The sequence below is a fragment of the Pan troglodytes genome, chromosome 19 (assembly GCF_028858775.2).
Source record: "Pan troglodytes isolate AG18354 chromosome 19, NHGRI_mPanTro3-v2.0_pri, whole genome shotgun sequence".
Lineage (NCBI taxonomy): Eukaryota > Metazoa > Chordata > Mammalia > Primates > Hominidae > Pan > Pan troglodytes.
The window spans coordinates 47,723,164-47,741,718 of NC_072417.2; the positions used below are offsets into that span (position 1 = coordinate 47,723,164).

Genomic DNA, 18,555 nt, shown 5'->3' on the forward strand with positions numbered 1-18,555 from the left:
TTTCTGGTAGCTACACAAGAGGAATGCTACAATGCAGACACTAAAAGACATGTTTAAGAATGTCCATAGCAGATTTACTCATAATAGTCCAAAACCAAAACAACCCAAACGCCCATCAACAGATGAATAGATAAACTGTGGTATATCCACACTATAAACCAAAAATAAAATTCTAAGCTCCCCAACCGACTGAATGGATCCCCCCTATTCCCCAAGGGGATTCCAAAGACACTTGAAAAGCTAGTTCAGGCCGTGATGGGAAGGGAAGTGAGACATGCCTCATTTATAACCCCCTCCCTTTGGAGTGTAGGCACAACTGACCAGTATTAACATTAAAATATATATCATGGCCGGGCACGGTGGCTCACACCTGTAATCCCAGCACTTTGGGATGCCGAGGCGGGCGGGTCACCTGAGGTCGGGAGTTTGAGACCAGCCTGACCAACATGGAGAAACCCCGTCTCTACTAAAACTACAAAAACATCAGCCGGGCGTGGTGGTGCATGCCTGTAATCCCAGCTACTTGGGAGGCTGAGGCAGGAGAATCGCTTGAACCCGGGAGGCAGAGGTTACGGTGAGCCAAGATCGTGCCATTGCACTCCAGCCTGGGCAACAAGAGTGAAACTCCGTCTCAAAAAAAAAAAAAAACCCATAAAATATATATAATTAGACTGACAAAACAGACTCTTTTTTTCCTTTTTTTTTTTTTTTTGCTCACTGCAAGCTCTGCCTCCTGGGTTCGCACCATTCTCCTGCCTCAGCCTCCGGAGTAGCTGGGACTACAGGCGCCCGCCACCACGCCCAGCTAATTATTTTTTTGTATTTTTAGTAGAGACAGGGTTTCACCATGTTAGCCAGGATGGTCTCGATCTCCTGACCTCATGATCCGCCTGCCTTGGCCTCCCAAAGTACTGGGATTACAGGCGTGAGTCACCGTGCCCGACCCAAAACAGACTCTTTGTAGCACTAAGATACCAAATTCCAACCTGACTCTGGTATAGCATCGCATGACAGATAACAGGCCCTGAAGGAAATTAACGAATTTTACCCAAAAATATATTATTCGACTTATTTTGGAATGGCCCTGCAATGCCATCTCTTATGGGGGAAATTTGCATGTGTGGAGAATCCCCCTCCCTTTCTGGGTCTTTTTCTGATTAAGGAGAGATTTGACTAAGAGTCTGACATCTTTTAAAGTCCTAAAAGAGACATTTACCATCTATTCTTTCTGAAGCCTGCTACTTAGAGGCTTCATCTACATAATAAGAACCTTGGCTTCCACACACCCCTCCTTATCTTAACTCGAGTATTTCTTTCTGACATCAACTCTTTTTAGGAAAAGCTTAACTCTTTCAACCACTTGCCAATCAGAAAATCTTTGAATTGGGGGGGGGGGCGCGAGGTGACGGTGGCTCACACCTATAATCCCGGCACTTTGGGAGGTCTAGGCAGGTGGATGAGGTCAGGAGTTTGAGACGGATGGATCGCCTGAGCCTGGGCAACATGGTGAAACCCCATCTCTACAAGAAATACAAAAATATTAGCCGGGTGTGGTGGCCCATTCCAGTGGTCCTAGCTACTTGGGAGGCTGAGATGGGAGGATCAGAGGATATTCTCGGTAAATATATCTGACAAAGGAACGGCTTGAGCCAGGTAGGCAGAGGTTGCAGTGAGCCGAGATGGCGACACTGCACTCCAACCTGGGTGACACAGCGAGACCCTGTTTCAAAAAAAGAAAAAGAAAATATTTGAATACACCTGAGCTGTAAGCCCCCACCACTTTCTGGATGGCCGAACCAATGTACACCTTACAGGTATTAGGTCTTTGCCTGTAACTTCTGTCTCCCTAAAATGTATAAAACCAAGCTATAACCTGACCACCTCAAGCACATGTTCTCAGGACCTCCTGAGGCTGTGTCCAGGGCCATAGTCACTCATATTTGGCTCAGAATAAGCTCTTCAAATATTTTACAGTTTGGCTTTTTTTTTGTCAACACAATGGAATAATTACTCAGTGGCGAAAAAGATGCAAAAACAGGGATGAATCTCACAGATAAAATATTGAGCAAAAGAAATTGGACATTAAAAGTACATATTGGACTGGGTGCGGTGGCTCATGCCTGTAATCCCAGTACGTTGGGAGGCCAAGGCGGATGGATCACCTGAGGTTGGAAGTTTGAAACCAGCCTGGCCAACATGGCGAAACCCTGTCTCTACTAAAAATACCAAAATTAGCCCGGCTTGTTGTTGTAGCCCTGTAGTCCTAGCTCCTCAGGAGGCTGAGGCAGGAGAATCGCTTGAACCCAGGAGGCAGAGGCTGCAGTGAGCCGAGATCAAGCCACTGCACTCCAGCCTGGGCGACAGAGCGAGACTCCGTCTTAAAATAAAATAAAATAGTACATATTGTATGATTATGTTTACATGATGGTCTAGAGAAACCTAATTAGTCAACAACGCTAGAAGTCAGGGCCAGTGGTTACCTCAAAGGGTAGGGCATTGCTTGGAAGAGGGCCCTAGGGAACCACCAGTGTTCTGTATTTTGATTTGGATGGTGGTCACACGGGTGTGAACATCAAGTTTGCACCGTAATTAGCAAAATATTAAAAGTAACCTGTATGATTCACTGCACAGCTATGGGCAACAGGAGTGCCCCTTCAGGTGAGCAAGAGGGGAGGGTTTGGCTCTAAGGTTGAGCCTTGAGGAGCCTAATTAAGGCGCCTTTCAAAGAAGTCTGAGCCCCAACAGTCCTGTGTGTCTTCAAGCAAGTCCCTGCCCCTTTCTGGGATTCAGCCTCCCCACCTATGGAGTGGATCCAGGGATCCCCAAGGCCTCTTCCCGCATTTACGCCTCTCTTTGGGAGAGGTGGCATTTCACTCCTATCCCAAACAAGGCTTCACAGGACAATTCCTTCCCAGTAGCCAGTAGCCACCCAGGCTGCCCACACGGGTGGGTGCGCACTCCTAGCACCAGTAGCCCCAGGGCTTCAGCTGCGTGAGAACTTATGCATGTCTTTCACTTGTCTTAGCCTCTATTTGCTCATCTGTAAAATGGAGTCAAGCATACCTATTTCTCAGGCTTCTGGTGATAAATCTCAGCGCAGTGATTACTGAGCGCCCTGTGCGCCAGGGCTTTGCTATACACAGGCCGTGCACACAGCAAGTGCTTAATAAATGGTGGCTGCCTTGGGGACGATTAGAATGTCCATACAAAAGATTGTTACGTCTTTTTTAGAAGGCTCCTTGCGGGGGTCCCAAAGTTGCACGTGGGACAAACGCAAGACGGAAAAGTAGCCGGCGCGGCGCGGCGGCGGCCCGTGTTGTTTTGTTTGGGGCTGCGAGAGGAACGCGGCCGGCGCGGCCCCTTTAAGAGGTGACTGGAATGTATCAAAACAAAAAGGCCGCGCGTCCACTGGCTGCGCGCCGCACGTGACCTCACAGCTGATTTCCTGGCCCCCCCCCCCCACCCTTTTTGTTGCTGCCGCCGCCGCCGAGTGTCAGCTTCAGCGCCGTCGCCTGCGGTCTCCCAGGCCGTAACTACCCGACCGCCTGCCGCCTGCGCCCGCGCTCCAGCCCCGCCGCGCGCCTGAGCTTTCCCCGCGCGCCCCGGCCCCCGCCGGCCGCGCCGCAGCCCCGCGCGCAGATGGCGCACTCGGCTGCCGCCGTGCCGCTGGGCGCGCTGGAGCAGGGCTGCCCCATCCGCGTGGAGCACGACCGCCGGCGCCGCCAGTTCACTGTCCGGCTCAACGGTAAGGCGGCCCCGGCCCGCCCCGACCTTTTGTCTGCGAGCGAGCGGGGCCCGCCGGGGCCGCCCCCTTGCTGGGTGCCCGTCCCCCGCGCGCCCGCGGCCCGGCTCCGGCCCGCCGCCCGGGAAGGCTGTTGCAAGCGCGCGCCGCGGGGTGGTCCCGGGCGGCCGGAGCTCCGGGCGCGGGCCGGGTTGTGCTCGGGGCCAGGTGGGGGCGCGGCCGGCGCTCCGGGAAGTGGAACGGGCTGGGCGGGGGCAGACTTCCCGGGAGAGCAGGGGCCAGGGCGGACAGGGGCCCCTGGAAAGGCAGAGGCAGGAGCTGGGGCAGCGCGGGTCCCCTGTCTCAGCCGCAGGGGACCCGCACCTGCTCAGGCCCAGTTGTTCACGACTGTTGGGCACCCACTGAAGGCTCCTGTTTGAGATCCTGGAAAGTTGGTCAGCCGTGACCTGTCCCCTTCTGCGGGTGGTATATGGCTTCCTGCTGCCCGTGGGAATCTTAGTCTTTCTACACGGGGGAGGCCTGCGGACCTGGGGCTGACCGCGAAAGGGGCTTGTGGTCCCCTGGGGGGAGTGAGGGGCGGGGGGATGGCTATCACTATCAAGACTTCAGTGGCTCTGGGACTGGCCATTTGCCTCACTTCTGTGTGCCTTAGTTTCTCCCTCTCTGCAATGGGAATAATACCAGTGCACACCCCATTGGCTAGTTGTAAGGATGAAAGACTGTAACAAATGTAAAGGATCAGACCAGCTCATGGGGGATTAGTAAGTGCTGGTAAACGTGGCCCGATCGTGATTCGTGAAGCCAGAAAGCAAGGGCAAGTTCTCCCTTAGTGTAGAGAAGTTTTTGTTTTTTGAGACGGAGTCTCACTCTGTCGCCCAGGCTGGAGTTCCTGTGACACAATCTCGGCTCACTGCAACCTCTGCCTCCTGGGTTCAAGTGATTCTCCTGCCTCAGCCTCAGGAGTAGGTGGGATTACAGGCACCCACCACCATGCCCAGCTAATTTTTGTATTAGAGACAGGCTTTCACCATGTTGGCCAGGCTGGTCTTGAACTCCTGACCTCAGGTGATCCACCTGCCATGGCCTCCCAAAGTGCTGGGATTACAGGAGTGAGCCACCACGCCCTGCCAGTGTAGAGAAGTTTTGATTAGCCCATCCCCCCTCAGGAGGTCCCACAGGTAGGAAATAGAACTACAAAAACAAGGGCTATGAACTCCCTGTGGCCCACCTCGCCCCAGTGGGAATGTCCAAGCTGGACCGGTCCTTAGGGGCCACTGTGCCCATTTTCAAGAAGGGAAGGTGGAGGGCCAGGAAAGGGAAAGGCTTGCGAGAGGTCAGGCTGAGAGTTGGGCAGAGCTGGGATGGCGTCCCGACTGGTCTGACTCCCTGAACGATGGGGCTCCTGCGACCCACATTTGGCTTCAGCCAGGAGGGGCCTCTGCCAGATCTCCGATGCCATTTGGAATGTGCCGAGTGTCGAGCCAGGCCCCACTACAGCTTCGTGGATGGGACTGTCACAATACCCTGACAATGTTGTGACATACCACCCCGTGTTACAGATGAGGAAACTGAGGCTAGGGACCTTAAGAAGTGATTGCCCAGCATCACCCAGAACTTCACCATTGGCCCAACCAACCCTACACCACCAGGCAGAGGCAAGTCCTGCTACTGCTGTGGTGCCGGCAGGGCTCAGCTGGCCAGGACACTCGGGGCCCTGGCGACTCTGGGAGAGAGTCCTCATGGCTTTCAAATCCTCTCTTCTGAGGTTCCAGAGCGGCCTCTGGTTCCCTTGTGGGCTCGGGAGGGCCATTATACTCAGAGACAGAAAGAAGAGGGGATACATTTGTTTTTTGTTTTTTGTTTTCTTTTTCTTTCTCTTCCAAGTGGGTACAGCCAAAGGACAGCCCTCCAGAGCTGGCCGTGGTCAGGGCTGGACATGCCCAGCCGTATTTCTAAACTTACCCCCTTCTGGAATTCACTGCCCAGATAGCTGACCACAGATGTGGCTGGGCATCTCCCCAGCCAAGCCCAGGGGAGAAAGAAGAGAGAGGCCAGAGGCCCCCAAGGGAGTGGCTGTGCAGCACAGGGTGGGGCTCTTCTGGGCTTCCAGACCCCACTGGGTTTGGGTGTGTGTCTTGGGACCAGAGAGGGGTCGTCTGAGTCTGAGCCCGGGCCTGCCTGAGCTGAGGAGGACAACAGGCTGTGGTATCATTCCCGACCTGTAAGGCAAGCCTGGAGGCTGGTGCTGTTGTGCCCACTGAGAGATATAAACACTGAGGCTGAGGGGTCAGGTAGCCCCAGGCTCCTGGTGCAGAAGTGTTCCTAGGCTGTCCACATAGCACAGCTAGGCTGATTCTCTTCCTGCGAGCTCTGGTTCTGAGTGAGGGAAAACGTTTGAGCACCTTTGTTTATTAAGCATTTACAGTGTTCTAGGAGGCCCTGGGCACCTGGAGTCACTTTATTTCATAGCCACACACCACAGGGAGAGGGGAAACTGCATTTCCCATATACAGATGGGGAGACTGAGGCATGGGGAAGTGAAATGACTTGCCCAAAGTCTTGCACCACAGAGGTGGAAGAGCTGTGATTCACCCCGCAAGTATTTGTTGAGCGCCTACCATGTACCAAGCACTCTTTTAGGTGTCGGGGTCTCCTGGGGCTGACAGTTTAGAGAGGGAAATGGACAAGAAATAGAGTCAGTTTTAACGTATCCTGGAAAACAAGGGCTTTCATGAGAGGTGCAGGGGGCAGAGGGGAGGCTGTGTTGGGCAGGGCTGCTATTTACAATCATGTGTCTAGGAAGGCCCCTCCCTGGAGGGTGGCATTTAAGTGAAGACCTGAAGGAGGCAAGAAACAGAGCTGCAACAGGGAAGAGTGTTCCAAGTGGAGGGAATAGCAAGAGCAAAGGCTCTGCAGTGCCTGCGATGCCTGGTGTGTGCAGGATGGGTCAAGAGGTCATGGGGAGCAGGTGGTGCAGGGCCTGGAAGCCGTTGTCCTATGGGCTCGGCTTTGACTCTGAGGCTCCCAGGAGGGTCCTGAGCAGAAGACAGATGGGATGCCCCGGCTCCCTCTAGCTGCTGCTCTAAGGGGAGCAAACTGTGGGGACCAGGACAGAGCAGGGAGGTGGTTACTTTACTAGTCCAGGCACTGCAAACAGGCGTGGGAGAAACGTCTAGGTCCTGGACAGATGTGGAAGGAAGCATGGCTGTGACTTGCTTATGGGTGATGAGGGAAGGCTTGAGCTCAGGCTTGTCTGATGCCACATCCTGGTTCTGAAATGCAAGCTTGTCATCACTTTATAGATGGGGAAACCAAGGCGCACAGCCTGTAGGCAGCTAAGCCAGAATCAAGCCCCTGGCCTCCATCTGAGGACGGTTTCTGAAGGTTGGAGGCAGCTGGAAGAGACCCCCACCTCCTGGGCAGCCCCTTCCTTAGCCTTCCCTTTCCCTCACAGGCAGGGCTGAGTGTCCCACTTGCTGCAAGGAAAGGAACACTTGAGGGGTGCAGAACCCTGGAACTTTCTGTGTCCTCCCTAACCCCCATTTTGCAGCCAGGAAGACTGAGGCCCCAGAGAGTCAGCTGCTGCCCCTGGCCTCCCTCAGCACCCCTGGATGCAGTGGAGCTAAGATCACAGCCCCAGGCTTTGGGAGGTGCTCAGATCACAGCCCCAATGTGAGGCCGCTGGCTGTGTTGGGCTGGGCTGGACCAGGGTCCTCTGGGGAGGGGAGGGACGTATGGTTGAGCTTCTCCAGGCTCACAGCTCCCTCTGCCTAATCTACCAATGAACCACCAACATGTGGCACCTCCCTGATCCAGGCTCTACTTACAGAGGTGCCAGAAAAGCCGGCCAGGGTGTCTGCTTGTCCTTGTCCCGTGCCACAGCTCTGGCAGCCTGGGCTCTGCCTCCGTCTACCTCAGTCTCCTCATCTGTATATTCGCGTTTTGATCTGCCAGCTCTCCTTGCAGGGTCAGTGTGGGCCGAGTGGAGAAAGCAGAGGTCAATGTCTTCTGCAGACTCCACATCTCCCAGAGGTCCCGCCCCTGTCCCCTGTCTGCAAGCTTTGGTCTTTCTCTGTGATCGCCTCCCCTGACAATTTCCTGGCCCCCTTTGGTCCCGAGGTTCAGGAGGGGCAGAGAGAGCATGGGGGTGCAGAGACCCAGGGACGGGTCCCCCACGAGCAGTGTAGCTTTAACTTTTCCCAAACCAGTCACATGATGCTGGTGGGGTTCTCAGGCCCAGGAGGGAGGAGGGTGGTAGTGATCATCCAGGGACAGGTGAGGTCTCTGGGGCAGAGGGGTGTTAGGACTGGCATAAGATCACCTGGCAGAGTTGAGACTGGAACTGAGGGCCCTGCCCTGCCCTAGGCTTGCTCCTGTGGCTCCCAAGTGACAAGTACTGCCCCCCTGTGCTAGTCTGAGGTCTGGAGCTCTCAAGGCAGCTCTTAGAGCCTCGCCCAGATAAGGGCCTGGGCCAGGCCCAGAGGCTATGCCTGTGTCACTGTGAGCCGAGACAGCAGGATCCACAGTGCCCAGAAGTGAAAGCGTGGCTGACAGTGCTGCCCTGGTGTCCTGCTGTCCCATCATGGGGGCTGCGGGTGGTCAGGGGAGGCTTCTGGGCACGTGACCTTTGGGCTCACCTGGAATGAGAAGGAAGGGTCCCTGGAGGCCCTGGGCAGAAAGGTGACAGGCAGGGGAGCAGCCACCAAGGCAGGGAGGCCAGAGAGGCAGCTGGACCCCAGGCATGTTTAGAAAGCTGTGTCCACAGTCCTGCCGAGGGTCAGGTCAGATGAGAAAAGGCGAGGAGGAGCCAAGGACCTTGGTCAAGCTTTGGGGACTTGGGCATTTTCCTGGGATGTCCAGGCAGGTTTGGGGCAGGACGAGGAGTTGAGCATGAGGACCGGTATTGCATTTGTGGCCTGTGTCGTGGGTGTAACACTTGTGACTGGGTGGCCTTTGAAGGCCCTCCAAGGTGGGGTTCAGGTCCTGGCCAGATGCTCCGAGGTTGCTGCCCAGGAGCCTGGCTCCTTGCTGGCCCACTGCCATGTGGTCTGGCCCATGTAGGGTGTCCATTTAAACTCGGTCTTTTCCTCACGTGCAGCCCCACCACCACCGTGGCCACCCCAGATGCCCTCTGTTCCCCTTTCAGCCTGAAGACCCTCCTTTGACTCAGCCCTATCCCCAGTCAACTCCACATACCTCCGTGACTCTCATTCCAGGTGAGCCCAAATGTCACCTGCCCAGAGGCCTCCCCTGACTGCCCGCAGCACCCATGATGGGACAGCAGGACACCAGGGCAGCACTGTCAGCCACGCTTTCACTTCTGGGCACCGTGGATCCTGCTGTCTCAGCTCACAGTGACACAGGCACAGCCTCTAGGCCTGGTCCAGGCCATAGGCCCTTATCTGGGCTAGGCTCTAAGAGCTGCCTCGAGAGCTCCAGACCTCAGACTAACACAGGGGGTTCAGGACTTGTCGCTTGGGAGCCACAGGAGCAAGCTTAGGGCAGGGCAGGGCCCTCAGTTCCAGTCTCAACTCTGCCAGGTGATCTTACACCAGTCCCGACACCTCTCTGCCCCAGAGACCTGACCTGTCCCAGGATGATCACCACCACCTTCCTCCCTCCTGGGCCTCGGTTTCCCCATCTGTACACGGGGCTGTGAGAATCGTGTTTAGTGGGATGGTTGTGAGGATCGTTGTGTGGAGAGAGCAGAGCACGAGCCTGCCCCGTGCTGGGGCTGCACACGCTTGGGCCACCACCGCTTCTGTCCTGCTGTCTCCTGGGAGCCACAGCCTGAGGTGCAGGCCCGGCTGTGGGAAGGCCAGCATGCTGGTCCAGCCAGTTGTCCACAGGTCTGCCACAAGGCCCTAGTGTGTGTCTGGCAGAGACAGAACAGCAGTTGTTTTAGTTGGACAAACATTTCTTGGGTGTCTGCACTGAGCCGGGTGCCTGGAATATGGTAGTGGCTGAGCTGTGCGATCACTGAGGGTCAATGGGAGGCAGAGAAGTTCTGAGGACTCCCAGGGTCAGGTCCATCCATGGCCCAGGTGGCTACTCCAGAAACACTGACGCAGGGTGTGCACAGAGGAGTAGTAATGAGCTTGCCAGGCTTCTTGTATCCACCTGCCTGCTCTGCAGAGACTGCTGGAGCAAAAGCTGAGGTTTTTTTGGTGGCTTGCAGGGCCCTGTGTGGTCTGGCCCCAGGATCTCTGACTTGGTTTCCCAACCCTCACTCCCGGCTTGTTTGGGCCCGGCCACTCTGGCCTCCTTGCTTTTCCTTCAACCTCCTACCCCAGGGCCTTTGCACGTGCTGTTCTCACCAGTGGACGGCTCATACCCCACGTGTCCTTTGGGGTCCTTGTATGCCCTCTTTACAGTGGCAGCCTTGCCCCTCCCCACCCCTCCTCTGCTGTATAGTGATCCTTGGCACCTGTCAGCTTATCACCTGTGTGCCCTCTGTGATGTATGTATTTATTTAGAGACAGGGTCTCACTCTGTCACCCAGGCTGGAATGCAGTGATGCAATCATATCTCACTGCAGCCCCAAACTCCTGGGCTCAAGTGATTCTCCCGCCTCAGCCTCCCAAATAGCCGGGACCATAGGTGTGTACCACCATGCTCAGCTTTTTTTTTTTTTTTTTTTTTTTTTTTGAGATGGAGTTTTGCCCTTGTTGCCCAGCCTGGAGTGCAATGATGCGGTCTCAGCTCACTGCAACCTCTGCCTCCCGGGTTCAAGTGATTCTCCTGCCTCAGCCTCCCAAGTAGCTGGGATTACAAGCACCCGCTACCACGCCTGGCTAATTTTTGTATCTTTAGTAGAGATGGGGTTTCACCACGTTGGCCAGGCTGGTCTCGAACTCCTGAACTCAGGTGATCCACCCACCTCGGCCTCCCAAAGTGCTGGGATTATAGGAGTGGGTCACCGTGCCTGGCCCCTGTATTATTTATAATGATGTTACTTACTGTGTGTCTTCATCAGTACGTAAGATCTCCATGAGGAAGAGTTTCATCAGTTTTGTTCGCTGCTGCCTGCCCTGCAGCCCAAACCCTACTGGGACACAGTAGGCCCTCAATGAGCCTGGGGTCAGTCTCCCTTAGTGACTGAGTCAGTCCCAGAATAGCCTCCGATCTCTGCTCTCCTGTCCTGGGTGAGTTGAATTAACCCCAGCAGGTGGGGAGCCAAGAACCACATCCCTTGCTGTGCAGCCGGGACAGGCGGCAGTGGCCACAGCTGGGCCTTGGCCAGGGTGGCAGGCACAGTCCACAGGACAGTCAGGCCCACAAGGAGGAGGCAGCAGGGCTGGTGTGGGGGCGGGGCTGCAGGCATGAGGGGAGTGGGTCTGGGGAACCCTCAGCTGGGCCTGGCAGGAACGGAGAAAGGGCATCAGGCAGAGGGAAGTGCCTAGGCGATGGCGGGTGCAGGAAGTAGCAGGTGTGTCGGTGGAGCAGAAAGAATGGCTGTGGCTCAGGACCTGCAGGCCTGGGCTCCAGCGTCATCTTGGCCTGCTGTGTGACTTGGATCCCTGCATCTCAGTAGTTCCTCATCTGGAAATGGGGAGATGAATTGTAGCCACTCTCCTGAGGCTTTGGGGAGAATCAAAGGAGAGACCAAGGGCCAGAAGGCCTCCTTGCTGCCGTTGGCCCCAGTTCCGGTGGCCCTGGACTAGTGGTTGGACCTCTTGGCCTGTCAGCCTTCCCCTCGTGTTGCCCAGCACAGGCTTTAAAGGCAGATTTTCTGGGTCTTTGAAGTTAAAACACATGAAACACAGCATGATTTTAAAGAGTGAATCACATCTGTCCCTTTGCTGAGGGCCTTCTAGTGGCGCCCAGCTCAGAAGGCTTAGGAGGCTCTGCAGGACCTGCCCTATCACCTCCCTGCCCCCATCTCTGCCCTTCCCCTCACCCACCCCACTCCAGCTGCCCCTCATTCAGGCCTACTCCTGCCTCAGAGCCTTTGCACTGGCTGTTCCCTCTGCCCAGAACACTGTTCCCTCAGAATGGCTGATGCCCTCTCCTTCCTGTCTTCACCTGCCCCCATTCCCTGGCATCCTACACATCACTTGCTTTTCATGTTTATTCTCTTTCTCCCCTTCCGGTTTCATGGGGGTAGGACTCCTTGTCTAGCTTGTTTGTTGCTATACTCCCAGCATCTGAAACAGTACCTGGGGCTCAGGAAACATTTGGTGGATGGATAAGTGGATGGGTGGGTTGATGGATGGGTAGGTGGAGAGACAAATAGATGAGACACTAAAAACTGTGATTAGGAAAAAGTTCAGTTAATTGTTTGCCCAGCAGGACTTTGGGGTGGACTGGTGAGCTCCAGGCTTGGCAGGCCTGGTGGAGTGTGAAAACCCGTTTGTTCCTGCCTCCTGTGTCCAGCGTCAGTTTCTCATGAACTCTACCACAGGTCTCTGATCTTTCCTGCTGCGTCTCTCAGGGTCCAGCAGGTGGTCCTGATGCGTGGCGCAGCGCTGCCTCTCTAATCTCTTCATGCTCTGCCTTAGTTGCAGATTTGCTGAGCCCTGTTCTGTGTCCAGTGCTGGGTCCTGGGACTCCCAGATCCAGGGATGTGGTGGGGTGGGGATGTAGGGAGCAGGGCTACAGAAAGGGGTGGCAGGGCCCTAGGATGCTAGGACTGACGCAGTAGCAAAGGTTCATGTGGGGCTCAAGTGTTCTAGGCATGGCTGTAAGCATGTCACAGAGGTTACCTCATTTAATCCTCCAAACCACCCTATGAAGGACATTTTATTGTACCTCCACTTTATGGATGAGGAGACTGAGGCACTGAGAGGTTATTCAGGATTCAGCTGTAGCAGCTGAATGACTCCAAATGCCTGTCCCTCCACCCTAGTCTCAGTGCCTGAGTCCGCTGGGATGGGAGTCAGCATAGGCTTACCTGTCTCCACAACCCCCAGGATGTCATGACCGGGCCGTCCTGCTCTATGAGTACGTGGGCAAGCGGATCGTGGACCTGCAGCACACCGAGGTCCCAGATGCCTACCGTGGGCGCGGCATCGCCAAGCACCTTGCCAAGGTAGGGCAGGCAGGCGGCAGGGCCAAGCGGGGACGGGGACATGGGGGCTGCCACCTTCGCTCCGAGGAGACGGTGGCCCTGGTGGCCACTTCAGCCTGCTTCTTGGCCCTGGGTCCTCTCTGAGCCGGTGCCAGCCTTTCTGGGCCCAGGCTCCTGTTCTGCAAGACCCTGGCGTGGCTGAGCCTCCAGGATCCTCACACACCTCCTGTGTGGCAGGTGCTTCACAGGAGCCCCATTCCTGCCCCCAACCCCTTCATCCTCAGGGCATCCCAAACCCCAGGCTGCCTGGAGAGCAGGTTTGGGCTTAATGAAGGGAGTTACAGCCAGAGCAAAGAATGACCGTCACTCCCCTGAGGGCTGCTGCTGGGACTTAGCTGGGCCGTCTGCCGGCTTCCCCTCCTCCACCCCCACCCCGCCAGGAGAATTGCAGGGCAACCTTTGTCCTCCATGCTGCCTGCGGCAAGGGGGCTTGTAGGGGAGAGGTGATGTGTTTTTTCCTTGTGTACTGGACCAGTCTGTGGGGATCATCCCAGGTGACACTGAAACTCAAGGGAGTTACTGACCTGGGCAAAGTGGAAGGGTGGCCAGGGAGCCGGGCCTGGGGAGGCAGCAGACAATGCCACCTTCTGGTGCCGGCTGCAGGCCCTGACCACTCTCCTCTCTGCCCGGCTCCCAGGCCGCCCTGGACTTCGTGGTGGAGGAGGACCTGAAGGCCCATCTCACCTGCTGGTACATCCAGAAGTACGTCAAGGAGAACCCCCTGCCGCAGTACCTGGAGCGCCTGCAGCCGTAACCCTGGCCTGCAGGCGGGAGCGCTCCCTGCCGGACTCTTCCACGTGGCCTTTGCCTGGCCCCACGTGCTCTCAGGAACCTGGTCCCACTGGGAACAGACTCAGAGTTATTTTTGTAAGGACACTCATCTGTGCCCCACATCCAGATCCCTGGAGGCAGCTGACCAATGATGGGCGGTGACCCGGTAACCGAGGCGGCAAGGAGGCCAGGTAGTCCCGGCAGCTCTCACTCTGCAGAGACCAGCGGCTTCGTGGGAGGCCTGTGGGTTGCACGTAGGGGCTAGAGCCAGCCTGCATCCTGCCCACCGGGCTCCACTTGGAGATCAGCAGGAGGGCCAGTGCGGGACCCCTGCTGCCACCTCTCCTGGGCCTGTGTCCTTTCTGGAAATTAAGAAGGTGTGCTCCAGAGCCAAGAGGAGCAATAAGAAACCTAGTGTGCCAGCTTCTGAGGGTGGCAGTGCCAGACCCCACCTGCCAGCAGTGCTGCCCCTTTCTCAGACCCCCATGCCCAGTGCAGGCAGGGCCCTGGAAAGGGTCAGCTCTCCCTGACAGAGACCAGCAGAGTGAAGGACTGAGCACTGGCCAGGCTCAACCGTACGTGCGGTTCACACATGTGAACACACAGGATGCGGTCTACAGGCGGGCTGGTGGTGGGTGCCGGGGGTGTTTTCCTCTCCTTGGTACCCCCATGTTTTTTTTGGCCTCTCGTGTAGGTTCTGCAGGAAACCAAGGCCCCATCCCCATGGGCTGCTATCCCCTATACCCCTGTCTGCCAGGAGGAGATCCAAGGGGGCCTGAGCAGCTGCAGGCCTGCCCCTTGCTGGCCTTGGCCACCTGCCTGAGCCTTCTCCGAGGAGATGCCTTGGAGCTGGGGTGGGAGTGAAGCTGACTATTCTCCAAAAACCACCCTCAGCATCCAGGAGGAAGAAACATCAGCCACAGGGGTTTCTGTGCTACTGCCAGACATCAGTGTCCTCTTTTGTGGCTGGCTACAGCCGGATACACTTTGCTGCCCATCTGGCCCTGGGCTCCTCCCCAACCCAGCCTTCCTGGGTGCAGCCTGGGAGACACACCAGCATGCTTTGGTGGGACCAGCCTTTCCAGGGCATGCTGGCTTCCCCTGGGGCTGACTCAGGTCCTGCCCTCTTGTGTCAGCGCTAACAAGGGTCAGATTCGTCCCTGCCCTTCTGTAGAGCTGGAGGGTGACCTGGAGCCAGGGGCCCTTTAGGGCTGAGACATTTGTTAGTCGGAGTGATGCATCCCTACCAGGCTTCGGCGGGAGTCAGGCTGGGCTCTGGGCAGTACAGGGAGAGGTTGACCAGGACCCCCATGCCTTCCTCCCCCGGTGCAGGGGCAGTGGTCGCCATGCTGACTCCTCCCTTTGACTCCATGCACGGGCGCTGGCTGGCCTGTGGTTGCATTTCCCACTCACCTCCTTGCTATCCCCAGTCTTGGCACCGAGACCCCCCACATTCCTTCTCCAGCAACAGCAGCCCAGGGGCCTTCCTGCCTGGACGCAGGACCATGGAGACCTGCATGTGCAGGGAGGCCTGGCAGCCTGCCGATGGGGGTCCCCGAGCCCCGGAGTCTCCTCGAAACCCCTGCTGTGGGTCACAGCATGGACCAGCAGGGGTCACCATCCTGAGTACCCCCCACATCCCTGCCCCTTGACCTGTGGCAGATGCTCCTGCCCTGGCCTCCAGGAAGTCAGCTCTTTTGCAAAGGGCTTGTGTGAGAGGTTGGAGAAAGCCCTGGGCCTCCAGGGAGATGCAGCTGGCAGGAGGTGGGCTGAGCTGCTCCGGGGCTAGGGGTGGCCCATTGCTGGCAGAATTTAAGGAAAGAGCAGGTTGTAGGCACGGAGGATGGGCAGCCAGGCCTGGGCCTTCCCCTTACTGTCCCGGGGCAGCAGGGCTAGGGGCCTCTTTTACCCTCCCTAAGGTCACCCCCTTCCCATCCACATGTCCCTCCCCAAGTTCAAGCACATAGTCCATCATGACCACCCAGGAGCTCAGTGAGCTGGGGCCATGTCCCTGTGGCCTCCAGCCCATCCGCAGGAGGGTCCCTTGCAGTGGCAGCACAAAGAGTCCCCCACAGGAAGCCCCTGAGGGCCAGCATGGACCTTGAGAGCCAGGAGGGAATGGGCCTGGTGCCACTCTGTTCCCACTCCCACCTAAGATTCCTACCCCTGTGTTCTAGCAGGTGACTCTCGATCTGGCCAGCCCACAACAAATACTTGAACTAGGCAGCATGGGGTGGTGGAGGCCTGCAGAGGCCCTGGGCCCAGGAACTGAGACTAGGGCTTTCTCAGGAGGCCTGATCAAGCTCCCGCAGGTATGACCTGGCCTCCTCGCCTCGGGCTGCCTTAAAGCACCGCTAACCCACGCCAAGGGGCTAGGCAGGGCTTCGCGGGGCCTGGCCCAAGGTCTCCAGCAGAGCAATAACATCTCCCCAGGTTGGGTTGCCACAGACACCCTGCCCTGGAGCCCCCAGCCCATCCCGTCTGGTGCTACCCTGTCTGCCTGGCAGCCTAGCCTCACCCCTCCTGTCCGGTCACCTGGGGGTCCTTGGTAAGGATGCCGCCACATGGGGCCGGTTTATGCACCTGGGCGAGAACCTGACTGGGGAAGGGGATGCTCAGGGGCCTGCAGGTCTCCCACAGAGCTGCTTTTCTGCCCGCCTCACCCTGTGGGTTTCTATTTCTTGCCGGGTCAGAATAGGCAGTGACTCGTGCCTTCCCTCCTCAGGGCCCGCGGCAGGGTGTGGACCCAGCTGGCCGCTGGACCGCCCCCTTCCTCATTCTCCAAGCTCATCAACAGGTCTCAGAGGAACATTTCCATAAAAGCTGTGGCCTGGCATGCAGTGCTGTCTGCACGCTGTCGCTTCCCCCACAGCAACCTGCCGGTCAGCCTTAACTGGTGTGGAGGTGGAGGTGGGGAGGCGGAGGCGGGCTTCCCTCCCTGGTGTCTGTCCTCTTTTTGCTCAGCCCTCAGCACAGCCTTCAGCGTGGAGAGCAAAACCCTGCGTGTCACTGGGGCTTGGCTGAGGTCTCCCTGCAGGATAACAGTGACTTCAGGAACCCAGACCCCAGTCTGGGCGGCTCTACCTTCCCAGCTGGCCCAGCCCCCACACCACAGTTCCCTGCCACCTCCAGGTGAAAAAGCCTCTGAGGCCACAGCCCAGCTATGAAGCTGAGTGGCTTTGTGCGGTCTCCTAGGGAAGGGGCAGTGATGCCATGCATGAGATCCGCTGTGCCGTAAGAAGTTGCTTCCTTTTGAATTTCTGGTCCAATGCAGGGAGGTGAGGCCCAGCCTCATGATAACACACGCCCATCAAGGAAAAGCTGTGGCTAATGCTTCCAAAACAAGTGAAAATCTTGCACCAGGCCCAGGGCCATATCTCATTCCGCCCCAGCTACTGAGGGAGGGGACAGACTGCTGGAGGACGATTTCTCCTAGTTACCACTAGGGGTTACATGGCTACTCAGAATGAAAGATAAATTGCCAGGCCTGTTGCAATCTTTTTTTTGAGATGGGAGTCTTGCTCTGTCGCCCAGGCTGGAGTGCAGTGGCACGATCTCGGCTCACTGCAACCTCCACCTCCCGGGTTCAAGCAATTCTCCTGCCTCAGCTTCCCGAGTAGCTGGAATTACAGGTGCCCGCCACCATGCCTGGCTAATTTTTGTATTTTTAGTAGAGACGGCGTTTCACCGTGTTGGCCAGGCTGGTCTCGAACCCCTGACCTCAAATGATCTGCCCACCTCGGCCTCCCAAAGTGTTGGGATTACAGGCGTGAGCCACCTCACCCGGCCCCGTTGCAATCTTATTCCACTTCATTTTCACAGCAGTCCCGGGACATGCCCATTATTAGGCCTATGTGATAGATGATACTGAGGCTGAGTCAGGGGTCACAAGCCAAAGCCCACACTGCTAGAAGGGCTCAGGACCCAGCCCAGCTCCCGTCCTCTTGGTGGCATCAAGCTTGTGTCGTATGAGGTCTTATGTCTGCTCATGACAGATAGCCTTGAAAGCAATAAACAGATACAACTTCCAGCAACTTCCCACTCAGCTGCAAGGCTGCGGGGGGTCCTGCCTCGAGCCATAAGGTGAGCAGCTAGCCAGTGCCGGGCCAGTGTGGAGAAGGCTGAATTGCCTGTGAAGCTGGGGTTGCAGGCAGGAATATTCATGGAGCCCCTGACCATGTACTCACACTGCTCTTCCTCAGTTCAGGGTTCTTGGATTTGCTCAAGTCCACCCAAATATCCCTTTACGATTCTCAGGGTCCCACTCCTTCCAGAGCCAATGCCCTAAACTTTACATAAGAGTTCCGGCAAGGCTGTGACTTCAACTTGTGTTGTAACTGCAACCTGCAGAATCAAATTTAGGGTTATGTTTTCAGTTGTATCAGTCTTATGGCTACAAGATATTAAAGAGATTCTTTTCTGGTTATCAAAGATGCTCTCTGGTTTTCTGTCCATGTTTTGAGCTGGGTTTATCACTTCTGACTCCAGTGTAGTCAGAAGCCACCAGTCTCTCCAGCTGTCCCCATGACGTGATGAAGGGCTGCAGCCATTTGGTCTCTCAAACTTTGCCTTCAAGAGACACTTCACGCCAGGCACTTAACATAGGTGATATTGTAAGGACTAGTTTTGCCACTGAATGCTGTGACTTTCCAGGGTACCACATCCCCTCTGACAGTGAGGTCATTACTGCGTTCCAGCCCAATCCAGGCAGATAACCAGTCCCTGATTTCCAGCATTAAGGCTCTATTTCTAGGAAGTCATTCCTGCTACCAAGGACATTATCAGTCAGTGAAGAGTCAGGAAAATGGAAATTGCCCAGGCACTTCAGAGTGGATTTAATGCAGGGGACTGGTTATGAAAACTGTTGGAAGGATGAGAGGAGTGACAGTGGAGGTGAGATTGCCAAAATATTGGTAAGTAAGTGCAGGAAGCTGCTTTTACATGGAGGCTGGAGGAACAGGTGTCACCCAGA

General features: G+C 56.4%; 1 protein-coding gene across 1 annotated transcript; it reads left to right on the forward strand.

The window, feature by feature from the left end:
• Nucleotides 1-3,416: 3,416 nt before the first annotated feature.
• On the forward strand, nt 3,417-18,014 carry NATD1 (N-acetyltransferase domain containing 1). The gene is made up of 3 exons (XM_016930801.4): nt 3,417-3,745; nt 12,655-12,773; nt 13,450-18,014. Exons 1-3 carry the CDS (start codon nt 3,640-3,642, stop codon nt 13,564-13,566), a joined length of 342 nt encoding a protein of 113 aa, XP_016786290.1. The 5' UTR covers nt 3,417-3,639; the 3' UTR covers nt 13,567-18,014.
• Nucleotides 18,015-18,555: the final 541 nt, after the last annotated feature.

What these genes read in the sequence shown, in the direction of transcription:
- NATD1 (XM_016930801.4), top strand. Translation starts at nt 3,640, where the DNA reads ATGGCGCACTCGGCTGCCGCCGTGCCGCTGGGCGCGCTGGAGCAGGGC. An exon ending in GTTCACTGTCCGGCTCAACG is followed by an intron (nt 3,746 to 12,654) that starts GTAAGGCGGCCC and finishes CACAACCCCCAG; the next exon opens with GATGTCATGACCGGGCCGTC. An exon ending in TCGCCAAGCACCTTGCCAAG is followed by an intron (nt 12,774 to 13,449) that starts GTAGGGCAGGCA and finishes CCCGGCTCCCAG; the next exon opens with GCCGCCCTGGACTTCGTGGT.